The sequence below is a fragment of the Akebia trifoliata genome, chromosome 6, assembly GCF_017979445.1.
Source record: "Akebia trifoliata isolate Shusen 1 chromosome 6, ASM1797944v1, whole genome shotgun sequence".
Taxonomy (NCBI): Eukaryota; Viridiplantae; Streptophyta; class Magnoliopsida; order Ranunculales; family Lardizabalaceae; genus Akebia; species Akebia trifoliata.
This window is the reverse complement of record NC_141380.1, coordinates 2,233,054-2,250,887: the sequence shown is the minus strand read 5'-3', so window position 1 is coordinate 2,250,887 and position 17,834 is coordinate 2,233,054. Positions and strand designations below refer to the sequence as shown.

General features: G+C 34.1%; 1 protein-coding gene across 2 annotated transcripts; it reads left to right on the top strand.

Annotated features, from left to right (window-relative positions):
* The first annotated feature begins 15,539 nt into the window (after positions 1-15,539).
* On the top strand, positions 15,540-17,554 carry LOC147399538 (UPF0481 protein At3g47200-like). Of its 2 annotated transcripts, XM_086444930.1 has the most exons (3): positions 15,540-15,655; positions 15,757-15,828; positions 16,004-17,554. In XM_086444930.1, exon 3 carries the CDS (start codon positions 16,069-16,071, stop codon positions 17,377-17,379), a length of 1,311 nt encoding a protein of 436 aa, XP_086301056.1. In that variant the 5' UTR covers positions 15,540-15,655; positions 15,757-15,828; positions 16,004-16,068; the 3' UTR covers positions 17,380-17,554. The 2 variants fall into 2 exon arrangements, with proteins under 2 accessions (XP_086301056.1, XP_086301057.1); XM_086444931.1 differs by lacking the exon at positions 15,540-15,655 and having other exon boundaries at positions 15,664-15,828.
* The last annotated feature ends 280 nt before the right edge of the window (positions 17,555-17,834 follow it).

Below are 17,834 nucleotides of genomic sequence, written 5' to 3'. Positions count from 1 at the left end.
AAAACTTGAAGTAGATAAAATCTTAAGTTAGATGATTAGTGTTAAATTTGTATTCGAAAATATTGAAGATGATAGGTTTTGAGATGAAAAATTTGAGCTTTTGACTAGAGGTTGAAGGTGAGGGTATTTCGGTCTTTTCCCATCAATCTATTTAGAAGACTAAGGTCAAGAGATGCATGCCATCAATTTTAAAATACAGGGAATATCTCTAATATTCAATAAAACATATCTAAATTACCCAAAAACTCTTTTATAGATCCAATTAAACATATTCAAGTGTGAATCCTTTGATTAAAATAATTTTAAATTACGATTTTCATTGATTCATCAAAAAAAAAAAAAATACTCAATCTGTGTTCTAATAACAATTGTTGTGATTTAATCCCCAAAACACATACATAAAGCATGATCTAGAGCTTTATAATTAATTAGAACCAAAAGTTTTGATTATCATATATCTTTGAAATTTAAAACTCCATAACTTTTAATCATAAATAATAATTCAAATTTACGAATAATTTCTTTACATTACAACACCCAATTTGTATCAATTTGGAGTGACCTCAGCGAGGGACCTAGGGTGGGACATCTTGATGTGGTGGCACAGATGCATTTTACTAGTATCTCAGAGAGAACGCATCTACGGAACATGCACGTGTCACCACATCAAGATGCCCCCTATGTATCCCAACTGTGGTCACTCCAACATTAATCAGCCTTCTAAGATCGCCAACTAAGAAATTTCATTAAAACCCTCATTTAATCGTCCTAGCCCCCGGTGGGTTAGGACCAATTATAGATTGTTCTTCAATTTACATTAAAAATAAAAATTATAAAATAATAATGTTTTATTTGAAAAAGTTTCCAACATATATCACCCTGATGGAAGCCAACTACCTTCCTCTTTTATTTTGTAATTTTTTTTTTAAACATTAATTGTTAATTATATAATAAAGTTGTTCTTATAAAAGTCCATATAATTTTACGGACATGGTTCTTTTGAGGAGTAGGTAGTAATACTCGTCCCATTTGATTAAGTGAGCTTATTTAATATGTATGGACTACCTCGCCATCCTACCTAATGCTTTAATAATCGAATTGGTGACATGGTTTCAAGACTTGGTTTGACATCTCATCTAGTTCATAAACAAGACTGATTTGTCTTAGACGAGTCAATTTTTCTTGGATGAGATAAACCATTGAATTTGATTTATAATTATTTATTCGCGTGTATATATATGTGAAATGTTCGGCACTATATTGTTTACCCTACATTTTACCCTTGCGTATTTTTCCCAACACGAGTTTTAGTAGATCATCCTCATAAAAAATTAGCTCATTTCAAAACTTCTAATCCATGTAGGATTAAACACGTAGGGCAAATAGTAGGGTGCCGAATCAAACAAAGTATAATTCTATTGGATAAAATAAAGTAGATTAGAGGATGTTTAATCATATTTTATTTAAATAATAAATATTTAAATTAATAAAAAAATTAGTATATACAAAATTCCAATTGACTAGAACGAATTTTACCAAATCAAACAAGATTTTCAAAATATCGCCCCAGTAATCTTGTTTGTCTCGCGAGATTTTGCTTTTGTCTCGGATGAGATTTAAAACCATGATTGGTGGCAGCTCAATTGATAAAAAAACACATCACTATTTGTGATTAATTAGTTCACTTTGCAAAATAATGAAACCTTTAGTCATATAAAAATTTTCTTTTCTTCTAGTTATCTTTAGGATTGGATGAGAATTTTCATGATCTTTTCAATAAACTTCCACGTAGGCCATATTAAGGCTGTCAACGGATAGGTATCCCATCGGATAATGCTATATCCGAATTCGAATCCCAAAAAAAATAATGATATCCGAATTCGAATTCAAATTTGAATCTGATAGGATATCATGAATCAAAATTCGAATTCAAAAAATATATCGGATATCCGAAAATATCTGATTCGATAAAAACCCTAACAAAATTAGATTCGATGTATACATCTTCAATCAGCAAAAACCAAATCGATTTTCTAATTTTTTTTACTTCAGAAGTTATAATCTTAAACTTATTTCAGTCTTAAAATCGAATAAACTTTGATTTTTGAAAAAAAAATGGTTTTAAAATCAAATAAACTTTGATATTTTTAAAAAAATTATGAAAAATTCGAATAAAACATAGGGTTTTACTGTGATATATATATATATATAGAGAGAGAGAGAGAGAGAGAGAGAGAGAGAGAGAGAGAGAGAGAGAGAGAGAGAGAGAGAGAAAGAGAGAGATGAAGTATAATGCTCACCAACCGGAGAAGATGGTGGTTATGCCGTTATGGAGCTCGCACAATATAAAAAAAAGAGGGTTTTAGTTTACATTAAGAGAGAGAGAGAGAGGGAGAGTGAGAGATGAAATACCTACCTTGATGCTCGCCGGTCGGAGAAGAGGGTGGCTAATGGGAGCTTGCACAGTCGACACGGCGAAACCCACTTTGCGGTTCTGCTTTTTGAGTTTTGGTCGAAGAAGATAAAGATTTGAAGTTTAATTTCGTTGTAAAACTTGAATACACAAGAATGCTTATATATATATAGGGTCACGTTCCTAAGACTCATATTGAGACTCACATTGCGACACACCATTTTGTCTTATATGGGCAAAAATATTTGGAATGAGCTGATTTTTTGTGAGGATGATCTCTGATGAGGGGATCATCTTGGCAAAAAATCATCCCATTCCAAAACTTCTAACCCCATCAAAATTGATTTACAAAAATTGGACGGTCTATAATTTTTCAACAAAAATTGGACGGTCTATAATTTTTCAATAAAAATTAGACGGTCTAGAAGTTTCATAATGAGCTGATTTTTGGCAAGGATGATCTCCTCACCATAGAGATCATCCTCACAAAAAATCAGCCCATTCCAAATATTTTTGCTTATATAAGACAAAACGGTGTGTCGCAATGTGAGTCCCAATATGAGTCTTAGGAACGCTGTTCATATATATATAGGGTCAGGTTCAAAGGACAACCATTTCAACACACATATAGACAACGTGTTTTGTCTTATATGGGCAAAAATGTTTGGAATGGACTGATTTTTTGTGAGGATGATCTCTGTGAAGAGGAGATCATCCTTGCCAAAAATCAGCTCATTATGAAAACTTCTAGACCGTCCAATTTTTGTAAATCAATTTTGATGGGGTTACAAGTTTTGGAATGTGATGATTTTTTGCCAGGATGATCCCCTCATCACAGAGATCATCCTCACCAAAAATCAGTCCATTCCAAACATTTTTGCCCATATAAGACAAAACACGTTGTCTATATGTGTGTTGAAATGATTGTCCTTTGAACCTGACCCATATATATATATGGGAAATGTTCAGCACCCTAAGTTTTACCACACATTTTAACAAATGTTTTTTGTCCTACATAGGTTATAAGTTTTGGAATGGGCTGATTTTTGGTGAGGATGATCTCTATGATTAGAAGATCATCCTCTCTAAAAATCGGCCCATTCCGAAATGTTTAGTCCCATGTTTACACGTTGAAAAATCGTGGACCGTCCATTTTTTGTAAACCATTTTTGATGGGGTTACAAGTTTTGGAATGGGCTGATTTTTGGTGAGGATGATCTCTACACCATAGAGATCATCCTCACGTAGAGATCATCCTCACCAAAAATCAGCCCATTCCAAAACTTCTAACCCATATAAGACAAAACACATTTGTTAAAGTGTGTGGTAAAACTTAGGGTGCTGAACGGGATCCTATATATATATATATATATATATATATATATATATATATATATATATATATATATATATAGGGGACTGTTCAGCAGCCCTAAAGTTTGCCAAGTTTGGTAACAAACATTTTTCAAAATATGGGTTAGAAGCTTTGGAATGAGCTGATTTTTTGTGAGGATGATCTCTATGACGAGGAGATCATCCTCACAAAAAATCAGCATATTCCAAAACTTCTAACCCCATCAAAAGTGATTTACAAAAATTGGACGGTCCACGATTCTTCAACTTCTAAACTAGGGTTAGAAGTTTCAAAATGAGCTGATTTTTTGTGAGGATGATCTCTTCACCATAGAGATCATCCTCACAAAAAATCAGCCTATTCCAAAACTTCTAACCCCATCAAAAGTGATTTACAAAAAATGTTTGGCACCAAACTTGGCAAACTTTAAGGCTGCCGAACCGCTCCCATATATATATATATATATATATATATATATATATATATATATATATATATATATATGGGGACAGTTCAGCAACCCTAAAGTTTGCCAACTTTGGTGCCAAACATTTTTCAAAATATGGGTTAGAAGCTTTGGAATGAGCAGATTTTTTGTGAGGATGATCTCTATGATGAGGAGATCATCCTCACTAAAAATCAGCCTATTCCAAAACTTCTAACCCCATCAAAAGTGATTTACAAAAATTTGATGATCCACGATTCTTCAACTTGTAAACTAGGGTTAGAAGTTTCAAAATGAGCTGATTTCTTGTGAGGATGATCTCTTCATCGTAGAGATCATCCTCACAAAAAATCAGCCTATTCCAAAACTTCTAACCCCGTCAAAAGTGATTTACAAAAAATGTTTGGCACCAAACTTGGCAAACTTTAGGGTTTTTGCCGAACCGCTCCCTATATATATAGAGGGTCCCGTTCAGCAACAAACATTTTGACAAACATTTCGGCAAAACATTTTTCAAAACATGGGTTAGAGGTTTTGGAATAGGCTGATTTTTGGTGAGGAGGATCTCTACGGTGAGGAGATCATCCTCACCAAAAATCAGCCCATTCCAAAGCTTCTAGTCCCAGTTTACAAGTTGAAAAATCGTGGACCGTCCATTTTTTGTAAATCATTTTTGATGGGGTTAGAAATTTTGGAATGGGCTGATTTTTGGTGATGATCTCCTCACCGTAGAGATCATCCTCACCAAAAATCAGCCCATTCCAAAACCTCTAACCTATATTTTGAAAAATGTTTTGCCAAAATGTTTGTTGTTGAACATTTCCCATATATATATATATATAAATAAGTTTTGCTGTATAACATGAATACATAACACATGTCTTTATAATCAGAGCGGATATTATCGAATCGGATCTTATAACATCCGAATTCGTATCCAAAATTCATTCGAATGTTAAAATAACATCCGAATCCAAATCCAAATCCAATATCCAAAAATTTCGGATAAAATCTAATTTTTCGAATTCGAATTCAAATTTGGATTCGGATTTCGGCTACCATTGACACCCCTAGGCCATATAGTTAGACCTCATCATTAGATTACCAACTTTTATTTAAATAAAACAATATAATTATGATTTAATAATAATTAATTTTCCCATTAAAAATATAGTCTTGATAATATGACTTACCAGTGGCATACTCAAATGACTCCATGACGTGACAAGTTTGGGTATCGTAGATCTGATCGCCCGGGATACATGATTGCACATCTCCAGAAAAAGGTATCCCAAGGGAATGGTGTATCCCTAGGCGTACAGATCTACAGTTCCCAAATTTATCCTCGTCATTGAGTCATTTGAGTATTGAGTATGCCACTTGGCAAGTCATATTATCGGGACTCTTAAATAAATGACCTTGAGACAATATATGTCATAGATACATATGTAATTCACGTTGGATTGGGTCATCAAGGTTGATCCCCAACTGATCCAATAGATTGTCAGATAACGTTCATGGGTCCAAAATCAATCAACTGGACCTAATAACTTGCTCAGTACTAGATCATATTGGATCGGAATTAATTGTATTATTGGGCTAACCTAGACCATTGAAAGCTTTAATTGTGCTACATAAAAGGCAAAGTTTGGGTCAATTTATATGGAAAAAGTCAAGCGTTCAAAAGCCCATGAAGGTATGAATTTCTTTGGGGCCACCCTCTAGGGTCATTTGACCCTTGACTTAACCTTTTGCGTGCAGGACTTTCTTAGGGGGGTGGTGACAGTTGGATTAGTCCTACCCAAAGAGACTCAGGATCCAATACAATGTCCATTCAGACTTGATCATAAAATAATAAGTCACCGGAAATATGTAATGTGATCGGTTGTAAAGCTTGCAATAGAGATGCAGAGATTAAGATTAAGAAATGGACTTTGGGTAAGTCGAATTTGTTCCACAGGGACAATGAGGATTCAAGGATTCATTCGGATAAAAATGCCAAAACAGAATTTAGAAACAAAAACATATTAGTTTTAAAAACAAAACAAAGTTGTAGTAGAAACTAAATTGAAATCTAAACAGAAAATAAAGATTGAAATTCTAAGAGAGAGGGATTAGAGAGGTCAAGTAAACCTTTGCAAGTAATCCATAGTGTAGATAAATTCTGAAATTAACTCAATCCATGGAGCAAGTCATTGCTCATGGATCGGAAGATGGATCAATTAAATTTTTGAAAGAAATTAGAAGCTATTCATGAAAATCCTAATATGATGGAGATTGCCCAATTTATATTCTGATTATTCACATAGCATAGCCATTCTTGAACTTATCTAAGTAATGGCTATCTAAGTTGGATCAGAATTATAAGTTGGATTACCTTAATCAGAATAGAATTTTCAGAATTAAAATATGTAAGCAAGCAAGAATTTAAATCTACACTAGAGGGATTAATTTGCTATGGCTTCCTTCACTTCTCTAATGAGAATTTAGCCAATCATTGCAAGCATTGTAATTGCAGAAAAATAATAAAAGAGAAAAGAGAGAATAGGTGAAGAAGATGAAGATGATGATCGATCCGAATTCTTCTTTTATAGCTCTCCCAACAATTTACAAAGAAAAAGAATTGAGCACTCTTGATGTTCTCACTACACTCAAGAGATCTCTCAATAGAAAATTATAGAAAATTAAAGAGAGGAACAATCAAAAATTGGAGAAGAAGAGAGCAAGGAGAGGGACCCTTCTCTAAAATCAACCCTTCAATTTATAACATTTGTATTCGGGTAATCGGGTCAACTTTTCGGATGATTTGCTTCGAACTACCCATTCAGTTACAACCACCGAAGTAATTGGAAGCTTCTGTGAAAATCTCGAGGACAAATTCCTCGAGATGACCGCGGCGCGGTCATGGCTAGCCGCGGCGCGGTGACGTGGCGCCCAAATCCTTCGAGGTTTTTCTGGATGCTTCCTTTCGGCTCGTGTATTGTAACCGTAATTGTTTCGCGATTTGTTAGCTTCCACGTGCGCTACAATTAACACTAATATATCATTAGCTCTATTAATTTGGATAAATAAAATAATTTTGCAATTATTTAAAGGAATTAACATTTATGCAATGGTAATCTTAATGCAATTAAGGTCCCAAAATCGAATAATTGGGACCTTATCATAATGTAAAGAGACTCAGGATCCAATACAATGTCCCGTTCCTATAAAATGGTTTAGGTGTCTACATGGCACAATTTGATTAGAAAATAAATACATTGATTAGGAGTCTCAAGATGTTAACAAGACCAACTAAAATGTGTCACGTAGACATCTAACTTATATATAGAATCGGGACACCACATGGGATCTTGACTTATGTAAAGAATTCAAGTCAATTTGTGTTTGGTTTAGAGGAAAAAAAATAAAACAGTACTTTTCCCATTTATGACAACAAATGCAACATTTTAGCCACATTAAATATTTAAACATGCAAGTTCATACATAGGGGCACGTTATTATAAATAACAAAGTCTGAGATCAAAGAAAGGATTAAGAAATGAAGGAGAAGGGACTAAGGTGTTGGGGAGGATTCATAAATTCAAACTGTTATGAATTATTCCATTTTGGAATTAAGGTAACCTCACTCACTCTCTGTTTCTTGTTTAGAAGGAATCTCCATGAAGCGAATTGAACGACTTAGATGGGTGGCGATTATCAGGCAATATAGATTAATTGCTAGAAAACATGTCCTGATCACTATGGATCTTGTATATATATCTCCATCAAAAATACATATTGAGATTGAGATGAGGGAAAGCACAACTTTCTAGAGATCTATTTTGCCTTAGAGTCATTATGATTAATGTCCCATATCTCTCACATCTAACTGTTTCTAATTAATTATTATAATTTCCTCGAATTATGGCTTACATGGAATGTATTTAGGTGTGGGTGGAGGGTTTCAATTCTCCACGCTGAGTTTATACGATTTGGATGCTTTATGAAATCTGCCTTGTATGGTCTTTTCATGATTATGGTTTCGTACTTAAACTAACCTAGCACGACTGCACCTTCTTAAAATTGTGGTGGTTTATTTCAATTTGTGAATAGTAGAACGGACAGTCCGATCAAAAATTTTGTTCTAAATAAGTTTGGAATTGAATATTAAAATAAATAAATAAAAAGAATCCATTGTTTTGTAATGAAAAAACAACGAATTTGTTGTTTGGCATTGAAGAAAGCAACAAATTCACTGTTCGGTATTGATTTATTTCTTCTCCAAAGAGTGCTAGATGGAATGAGTATATTTTTTTACATGACTTTTATATACATTTTTTGCTAATTTTTTTAAAAGTGGGTGTGGTATGTTTTTTTTTTTTTTTTTTTTGGGGGGGTGGGTTATGTAAATGTCTTGTATTTTGTTGTGCTATGCATAGCTGCTAGGGTGGAGCTCCCTACCCAAATTTTTTAAGGGGTATGAAAAGAGCAATCATGTAATATTTTTTTTTAAGGATTTTCTAATTTTGAGGGTTTTCTGTTTTGGTAACTTTCAGGTATATAAATAAATATCTCTAGGGTTGTAAAACAATATAAGAAAATAGTGATTATTCTTGTTATGTTCTGTGGACGTAGGCACATTGCCAAACTACGTAAATCCTTGTGTTTTGTGTGATTATGTTGTCTTTGCTATTTCGATTTTTCACAAAGGGGTTGGTAGAGGTATTTCTTTGCATTTTTTCTTTTCTGTTTCTCTCATATTAAACATATTCCTCTCTCTCTCTCTTCTCACACTTTGAATCCATTAAATCCATTCAACTCTTGTTTCAATTGCATAAAAAAGAGATGGTAAATTAATCAACAATTTTGGTTGAAGAAAAATATCATATCTCGCTATAAGATTCGTCAAAGCTTCTAATATTCTATCATATTTTGATTTGTACTATGTGTTGTGCAAAAGCGCGCAACGAATAAAGCGAACTACGAGCAAGAAATTTAAAGCCAAAAAACAAAATAGAGAAAGCAGAACAAAAGACACAATTTACGTGGTTCGGCAACATGCCTACGTCCACGGGCAGCAATGACCAATCCACTATATCAAAACGAGATTTCTACAAACTTCTTTAAATAACCCTAGTCCCCTGTTACACCCATTCTAATCTCTCTCTTGCGGTCTCATTTCTCACACAAAGAATGAATCCTAAAAAATACCTTAATCAGATCATACGGGTCATTAACGGATCATCAAGAATTTCGGTTGAATCATGACAACTCTCCAACACTATGTTGACAATCTTTTCTGAAAAACAAATTACAAATATATGTTTTTTAGGTAATTGCATGTTGTATTGTTATAATGGGTCAATCAAGTATAATTATTATGTAGTGGAGCATCGCAAAATGAAAGAAAAAGCCATACTTGAATTGATATTGAAGACCCATACAAGCTTTATATGAATGCTATCAAAGAGAGGCTCCAAAAAGTGCCTCCAACACACAAAGGTTGTAGTATCTATAGAGTCCCTCGGTTACTTCGCAACCTAAATGAAAATGCATATAACCCTCAAATAGTCTCAATTGGACCATATCGCCATGGCAAACAAAATTTGCAAGCTATGGAAAAGCTTAAATGGCGGTACACGCACAACTTACTTCATTGAGCATCAAAAGGAGTAAGCTTGGATGATATTGGCAAAGCTATTTGGGGATTGAAAGAAAGAGCTAATAGTTACTATGGAGAGGCCATTGATCTCGAAAACAATAATTCTGTTCAAATAATGCTAGTTGATGGTTGTTTCATACTAGAGTTATTCCTTAAGTACTCGAAATGGGAATTGAGAAACACATGTCACCCCTTATTCAATACAGCTTGGATGTTTAATGTTACTATGTGCGACTTGCTATTGTTAGAAAATCAGATTCTGTTTATCATCCTTGAGTCTTTATATAATCTTCTAGGGGGCGTGTGTCAGGTCTTCCGTCCTACTCTCTTGTGCATCTCATCTTCAATTTCTTTGGACCAATTTTGAACATGGAGCAAGAAGTGTTACAAACGAAGAGCAATCTAAATAATGAAAAACATTTACTCAATGTTTTGCACAATTGTTACCTTCCCTTGTCACCTAAAACAATGACAACATGCAATCCGAAGTGGTGATCTTTGCATTGTGCAACAGAGCTCAATCGTGCAGGAATCCATTTTAAGAGGGGTAAGAGTAATAACTTATTCGACTTGTTGTTTAACCATGGAGTGCTAGAAATCCCACCTTTAATCATTCGAGAATCGACAGAGTGGCTATTTAGAAACTTTATTGCCGTGGAGCAGTGTTCCCATGGTATTACACATCACATTATATCATACCCAGCATTCATGGATTTCCTCATCAACTAAACGGAAGACGTCGAATTACTTCAAAAGAAAAGAATTATAAACAACTACTTGGGTAGTGAGGAAGATGTTTCAGTTCTCTTCAGCAATCTCTGCAAAGAAGTGTCCATAGAAGACTTTTATTTTGCTAAGCTTTGCGAGCAGATGGAAGCATATTATGACCTGTTGGCACACATGGAAAGCAATCCATTGACACAAATGGAAAAGGATATTGAAGCACGAATATTTCAATAGTCCATGGGCGGTCCTTAAATTCATTGCTGCTGTTGTACTCCTCATTCTCACATTCATACAGACTTTAATTTCAGTCAGTCCTTATGTTCACCATTAAGCTTGGGTTTTATGTCAATTATTCTCTATTAATCCTTATGAAGCATTTACATGTGTCCAAACACTAGTGCACCTTACACGCCCAATAGCAAGAAATCTGATTTTTCTTTCATACCTCAAGATTTCTGCCACAAATCATTAGGATTGGATTACTTCTATAAATAACTCGAGATTAATTTTTTCTTTGATCTTTATAAAATTTTCAGGTTAAGTGATTTCTCTGCTCGTATACACTAACACCATAGTTTACTCTGAGAGCTTTTGTCCTCCTCCAACAAGTAGAATTTTCCAAAAATTTCGAAGTCTTCCAAAAGGATTGTGGTAGTGCTCTCTTGCTCTTTTGATCATACTTCTACAGATTGCTATTTTTAGACCCTCGGTTCAACTTCTTATAAGAATAATGATTTCTGACTCCCCGAAACTCTCCTGACATGGCATGTGCATGAACTACTCGGATATACAACTGCACATATTTATGGGGATGTGCAATTGTGTATTCCAATGAAAAATCTATGGTTGTGTATCCCAATGAAAATCTATGGTTCATGTGCATGCGACCTCAGGAGAGTTTGTGGGGAGTCAGAAAATCACAACTCTTCTAATAAATGCCAATTCGAGGATGAGTCATGATTTTCAAACTTCCCCCGACAAACTCTCCCCATGTGGCTGTGCAGTTGTGTATCCCGAGGAAAATTTACAGCCACATGGGGAGAGTTTGAGGGCAGCTTGTCAGAGGGGGGAGTCAATTTATCATTGTTCTTTCCAAGATGTAAGAGTAAGTTTTAAAAATGCTATTGCAGCAGATGCCCCATTTGGTAAAAATACCCTTACCAGAGGCCAACATAGTAATTTTGGCTTCTTGCATAGCGATCTTACTTTTCCTATTGACTGAACCACCATTTTCAATACATATATATATATATATATATATATATATATATATCTTCTAGATAAAAGAAGGGAAATCAACAAAACTTTTGGTGCCCTTAAAGAGATCAAATTTCTTCTAGATTAAATATTTAAACAAGCAACGTTATTATAAATAAAATAGTCTGAGATCAAAGAAAGGATTAAGAAATGAAGGAGAAGGGACTAAGGTGTTGAGGAGGATTCATAAATTGAATCCATAATGAATTATTCCATTTTGGAATTGAGGTAACCTCACTCACTCTCTGTTTCTTGTTTAGAAGAAGGAATCTCCATCAAACGAATTGAACGACTTAGATGGGTGGCAATTATCAGGCAAAAAATAAATGAATTCATCGTTTTTGAATGGAAAAACAACTAATTTGTTGTTTGGAATTGAAGAAAGCAACGAATTCACTGCTAGGTATTGAATTATTTCTTCCCAAAAGAGTACTAAATGGAATGAATATTTTTTTGACAAGTCGGGATCATATACACCCAGTGATGGAGGATTGATAAGCCATAATCCAAGGAATTCCTTGGATTATGGCTTATGTGGTGTGTATTGGAAGTGTGGTAGGAGGGTTTCAATTCTCCACCCTAGGTGCATACGATCTGAGACTCTTTTTTAACTTGGCTTTTATACCCTTTTTCTACTAAATATTTTACAAGTGGGTGTGGTGCAGTAATTTCTTTATTTTATTGCCTTTTATTTTAGGGACTGACTAGTTGCACACCACCCATTACCAATTGCACTCCATCACTTAAAAATTCCCCTTTGCACACCATTTGGATGATTACACTCCAAAAATAATAAAAAAATATTGCACTCATATTTTTTTTTTTTTTGTTCTTCCTCAATTATGCCCAAAGAAATTATTGCTTATTTGGTAATTTTTACAAGAAATATTTTTTTTCGTTTTGGGACAATGTTTACAAAATTATATTCTCTTGAAATATATAGGTTCAATTTAAACCTAAACGAAGATTAGAAAATCAATGCTTTAATTAAGTTGGAGCAAAGAGAGTACAAATAAAATCAATCACAAAACACGGTCAAAGTAGAGCACACGCAAATAATACAAAACTACAAGTTAAAATAAAGTTTAAATTCTAAAAGGTTGGAAATTTGGATTGCTAAGTAGTATGTTAAAATAGAGGTTATAAAAATACCAACAAAAAAGAAAAAAGATTTTTTAAGGTTGGTGTGCAACCAACAATTAGTGGTGTGCAACTAATCGGCCCCTTATTTTTATTTTTTTTATTTATTTTTAGGGGGTGTGTGTGTGAGGAGGGGGGAGGGTAGAGCTCTTCTATTAAACATATTACTCTCTTTTTCTCCCACTTTAAATCCATCAAACCCATTCAACTCTATCTAAATTTCATCAAAAGAGATGGTAAATCAATCAACAATGGTGATCAACGAAAACTATCAAATCTTTAAGATTCATCAAAGCTTCTAGTATTCTATAAGCCAGTTTTGTGAGGATGAATTAGGCCCATGGGCTTCTATAAGATAACCTGGAAACATAAGTTGCAGATGAGGATGAGTTATGCCCATGGGCTTCTACAAGATACCCAGGAAACATAAGTTGGGGATGACGACATTCTCTTATTTATTTTTACAATCAAGACTGTGGTACAGTTTGTTGGTTTGTTTTCCTTGAATCACTTAAAGAGATGGTGTGTTATATGACAAACATAATATGGGTCAATTGACTTGCTTTTGGGATCAATGAGCAAATAATTCATGGTAGGTACGTAGTGGGTTATTAATTTTTGGAGATCATCAATGATGTCAGCAGCTAACCTTATCTGAAGTTGGGACATTTTTACCAAAACAAGTGGGGTAGATTGAGAAATTATAGGAACGGTGTAAATGTTGTTCCCAAAATAATTACAAAATCAGTAGTTGCTATTATGGATAGTTTATTTTGAATGCATTAAAAAGAATTGTCTGAGGGTACTTCTATAATTTTGAAAAACTTTATTTTTAACTAAATTGACCACTAATCCTTGTGGCATCCAAAAATGTGATTGGAATTTTAGGAAAGTTAAATGATATATTTTATCCATGAAAAATCAATGGTTTTACCTAACGAGTTCGAATCCTAAGTTACAAAAAAATTATCTTAGATTTTGAAGAGTTTGTAAACAAAATTTCTTTAGGAGGAGAATCAGAGGTCTTTAAGTTGAGGTTGAAGATAAGAAAATTTAGGTCATTTCAATAACTGATGTGAAGGGGATGTATTAAAGGGTTATCTTATATATTCAAACTAGGAAGGACAGAATCAAGAAACAGAGAGGAGACAAGAGGGGATAAGGTGTGAGACATTTCCAATCTCAAACGTTCCTTTAAAACTAGTATCTTCCATGGGTGCATTGCAAGGATTGAGAGAAGGGGAGGATAAATTAGTAAACTGAGGTTAGCATAGGCGAGGCTTCATAACTTTATATTTCTTTAATTAAAGAGAAAGGGAGCTTTTTAATTTTTTTTTCTTTCTCTATCAAATGCAGAACCTCGGATAATTTCGGTCGAAAATCCATTTTTAGAGCACAAGACAGAACTTGCATTCCTGAAAATGCCATGTGAGTGGACTTTCTCTCTTTTTTTCTTTTATGTGAAATAATATACTAATTGAGTTATGGATGTCTCTCAAATCAACTTTGGCAGAGGAAAGCATACTCACATCTTCCACTAATTTAACAAAAACAATTTAATTAATTTATTTTTTCCTTCGTAGTTTGTATTTGATGTAGGTGAGTTTGATCGAAGCAATTGACATTTGAAATTAAGAAGAGAATTCTAAGAGGATGTTGCCTAAGAGGAGATTAATTTCGATAGTCGATTTTCGTGTGTGTGGCTTGTGATCTAGCCACATCATCTGGATTAATTTCGATAGTCCCACATCATCTGGATTTCATGACCTTGGACTATATATAAACCTAGAGCAATTCTCAACTTAAAAGTCGATTTTTGTGAGGATGAGTTAGGTTCATGGGCTTCTACATGATATCAGAGTGAGTAACCATAGGAATGTATGAGACACGTTACATGTGAGGGGGAGTGTGAGCATAGTCCCACATCATTTGAGTATTATGACCTTGGATTGTATGTAAACTTACCCGGAGCATTTCTCACCTTATAAGTCGGTTTTGTGAGGATGAGTTAGGCCCATGGGCTTCTACAAGATAACATGGAAACATAAGTTGGAGATGATGACATTCTTTTATTTAATTTTACAATCAAGACTATGGTACAGTTTGTTGTTTGTCTTCCTTGAACCACTTGAAGAGAGAGTGTGTTATATGTAACACATAATATAGGTCAATTGACCTGCTTTTGGGGTCAATGAGCAAATAATTCTTGGTAGGTTGGTAATTGGTTATTAATTTGGGAGATAATCAATGATGTCAGTAGCTAACCTTATCTGATGTTGGTTTAATGGACATTTTTACCAAAACAAGTGAGGAAGATTGAGAAATTACAGGAACAGTGTAAATGTTGTTCCCAAAATAATTACAAAATCAGTAGTAGCTATTATGTATAGATTATTTTGAATGCATTAAAAATAATTATCTAAAGTTATTTTTATAATTTTGAAAAACTTTTTTTTTACTATATTGACTGCTAATCTTTGTGGCATCCAAATGTGATTGGAATTTTAGGAAAGTTAGGCCATTTAAATAACTGATGTGAAGGGGGATGTATCAAGAGGGGATAAGGTGTGAGACATTTCTAACCCCAAATGTTCCTTTCAAACTAGTATCTTCCATGGGTGCATTGCAAGGATTGAAAGAAGGGGAGGATAAATTAGTAAACTGAGGTTAGCAGAGGTGAGGCTTCTTAACTTTATAATTCTTCAAGTCTCATTTAATTAAAGAGAAAGGGAGCTTTTTAATTTTTTTTCTCCATTTTTTCTCTCTATTAAATGCAGAACCTCGGATAATTTCGGTCGGATAGCCATTTTTAGAGCACAAGACGGAACTTGAATCCCTGAAAATGCCATGTGAGTGGACTATGTCTTTTTTTTTTTTTTTTTTTTTTTTTTTTTTAATGTTAAATAATATACTTTTTGACTTATAGATGTCTCTCAAATCTACTTTGGCATAGGAAAGCAGACTGACATCTTCCACTAATTTAACAAAAATAATTTTTTATTTTTTATTTTTTTTCCTTTGTAGTTTGGATTTGATGCAGGTGAGTTTGATCGAAACAATTGACATTTTGAAATTAAGAAGAGAATTCTATGAGGATATCGCCTGAGAGTATGTCGCGCAGAGGAGACCACACTTACATCAACATTGAAGATGCATACAAGCCATCTATGGATTCTATTGAAAAAAAGGTCATTCACATGCCTTCAACGTATTCAGGTGGTTATATTTTCAGGGTTCCTGAAACCCTTCGCAAAGTAAATGAAAAGGCCTATACCCCTAAAATAGTTTCAATTGGACCATTTCACCGTGACAATCAAAATCTGAAAGCTATGGAAAATCATAAAGGACAGTACATGCGTGACCTTTTTGGTAGATTGCGACAACCAAGAATAATTTTTGACGATTGCTGCAAAGCCATTTGGGGATTGAAAGAAATAATCAGTAAAAGCTATGCACCGACCATCGACTTTGAAAGCAATGATTTTCTAGAAATGATGCTACTTGATGGTTGTTTTATACTAGAACTGCTCCTTAAATACTCAAATAAGAAGTTGAGAGACAAAAACGACCCCTTATTCAATCAACCTTGGATGATAAATGCTGTCAATCGCGACTTGCTATTGCTTGAAAATCAGATTCCATTTACCATCATTGAGTCTTTATATGATCGACTAGCAGTAACTTCAACCTCATACTCCCTTGCGAATCTCACCTTGCTTTTGTTTCCATCAGTTTTGAGCAGTCAGTATCTCTTGGTAAAGTCGACGTTTAGACTCATAAGTGGCAAACATTTACTCGATTATTTGCACAATATTTACCGTCCATCATTGAGGCAAAAGAGAGAACCAATATGGAAAATCATACCTTGTGTAACAGACCTCATTCATGCGGGAATCGATATTAAGAAGGGTATAGATGGAGACTTATTCGATGCAAGCTTTAGCCATGGAGTGCTGACAATCCCACCTTTAAGCATTCAAGACAACACAGAATCGTTCTTTAGAAACCTCATTGCTTTGGAGCAATGTTGCCATGGTATGGACCATTACATTACTTCATATGTCATGTTCATGGATTTCCTCATCAACTCCCCACAAGACGTCAAATTACTTCAAGGTCAAGGAATTATAATCAACCACTTGGGTGATGAAAAAGCTGTTTCAGTTCTCTTCAACAATCTTTGTAAGGAAGTTACTATAACTGGTTTCTATTTCACTGAGCTCTTCGATCAGGTGGATAAATATTATCAGAAACGTCGTCACAAATGGAAAGCAATCTTGAAGCGCAATTATTTTAGTAATCCATGGAAAATCATTTCACTCATTGGTGCCATTATTCTACTCATTCTCACGATTGGGCAGACTGTATTTTCAGTCCTTTCTTATTATTCCCCCAATTAATCATGGATTTTGTCCTTTTGGTTAGAGTATTAGTTAATGTTGCATTGTATTGAGATGTATGGAGTTATATCGAATGTTTGATGTTAATTAGGATTAGATTATGTTATTTAGTATCAAAACTACGTGGGCTACCTCTGTTTCTTCGATCCTTCTAATAGAATATCTTTGGAGATCAATATTATCTCTGCTCAATTAATTTATTAAAAAATCTTTATTAATATCAGAGCATTGACAACCAGATTTGTTAATTAATAAAGAAGGGGTGTCCACTTACAAGCATAGTCAAACAATTATGACCAAACATCCGCAATTTAATTACCAATATTAAGAATTGTTGATATGGATACTAATTGTTAAGAAAATAATTGCAATCGAAACAAAAAAACGAATCAAAAAATCAAATAGAAGATGCAATCACACAAAGAAATACAAAGATTTTACGTGGCTCCTTTTAG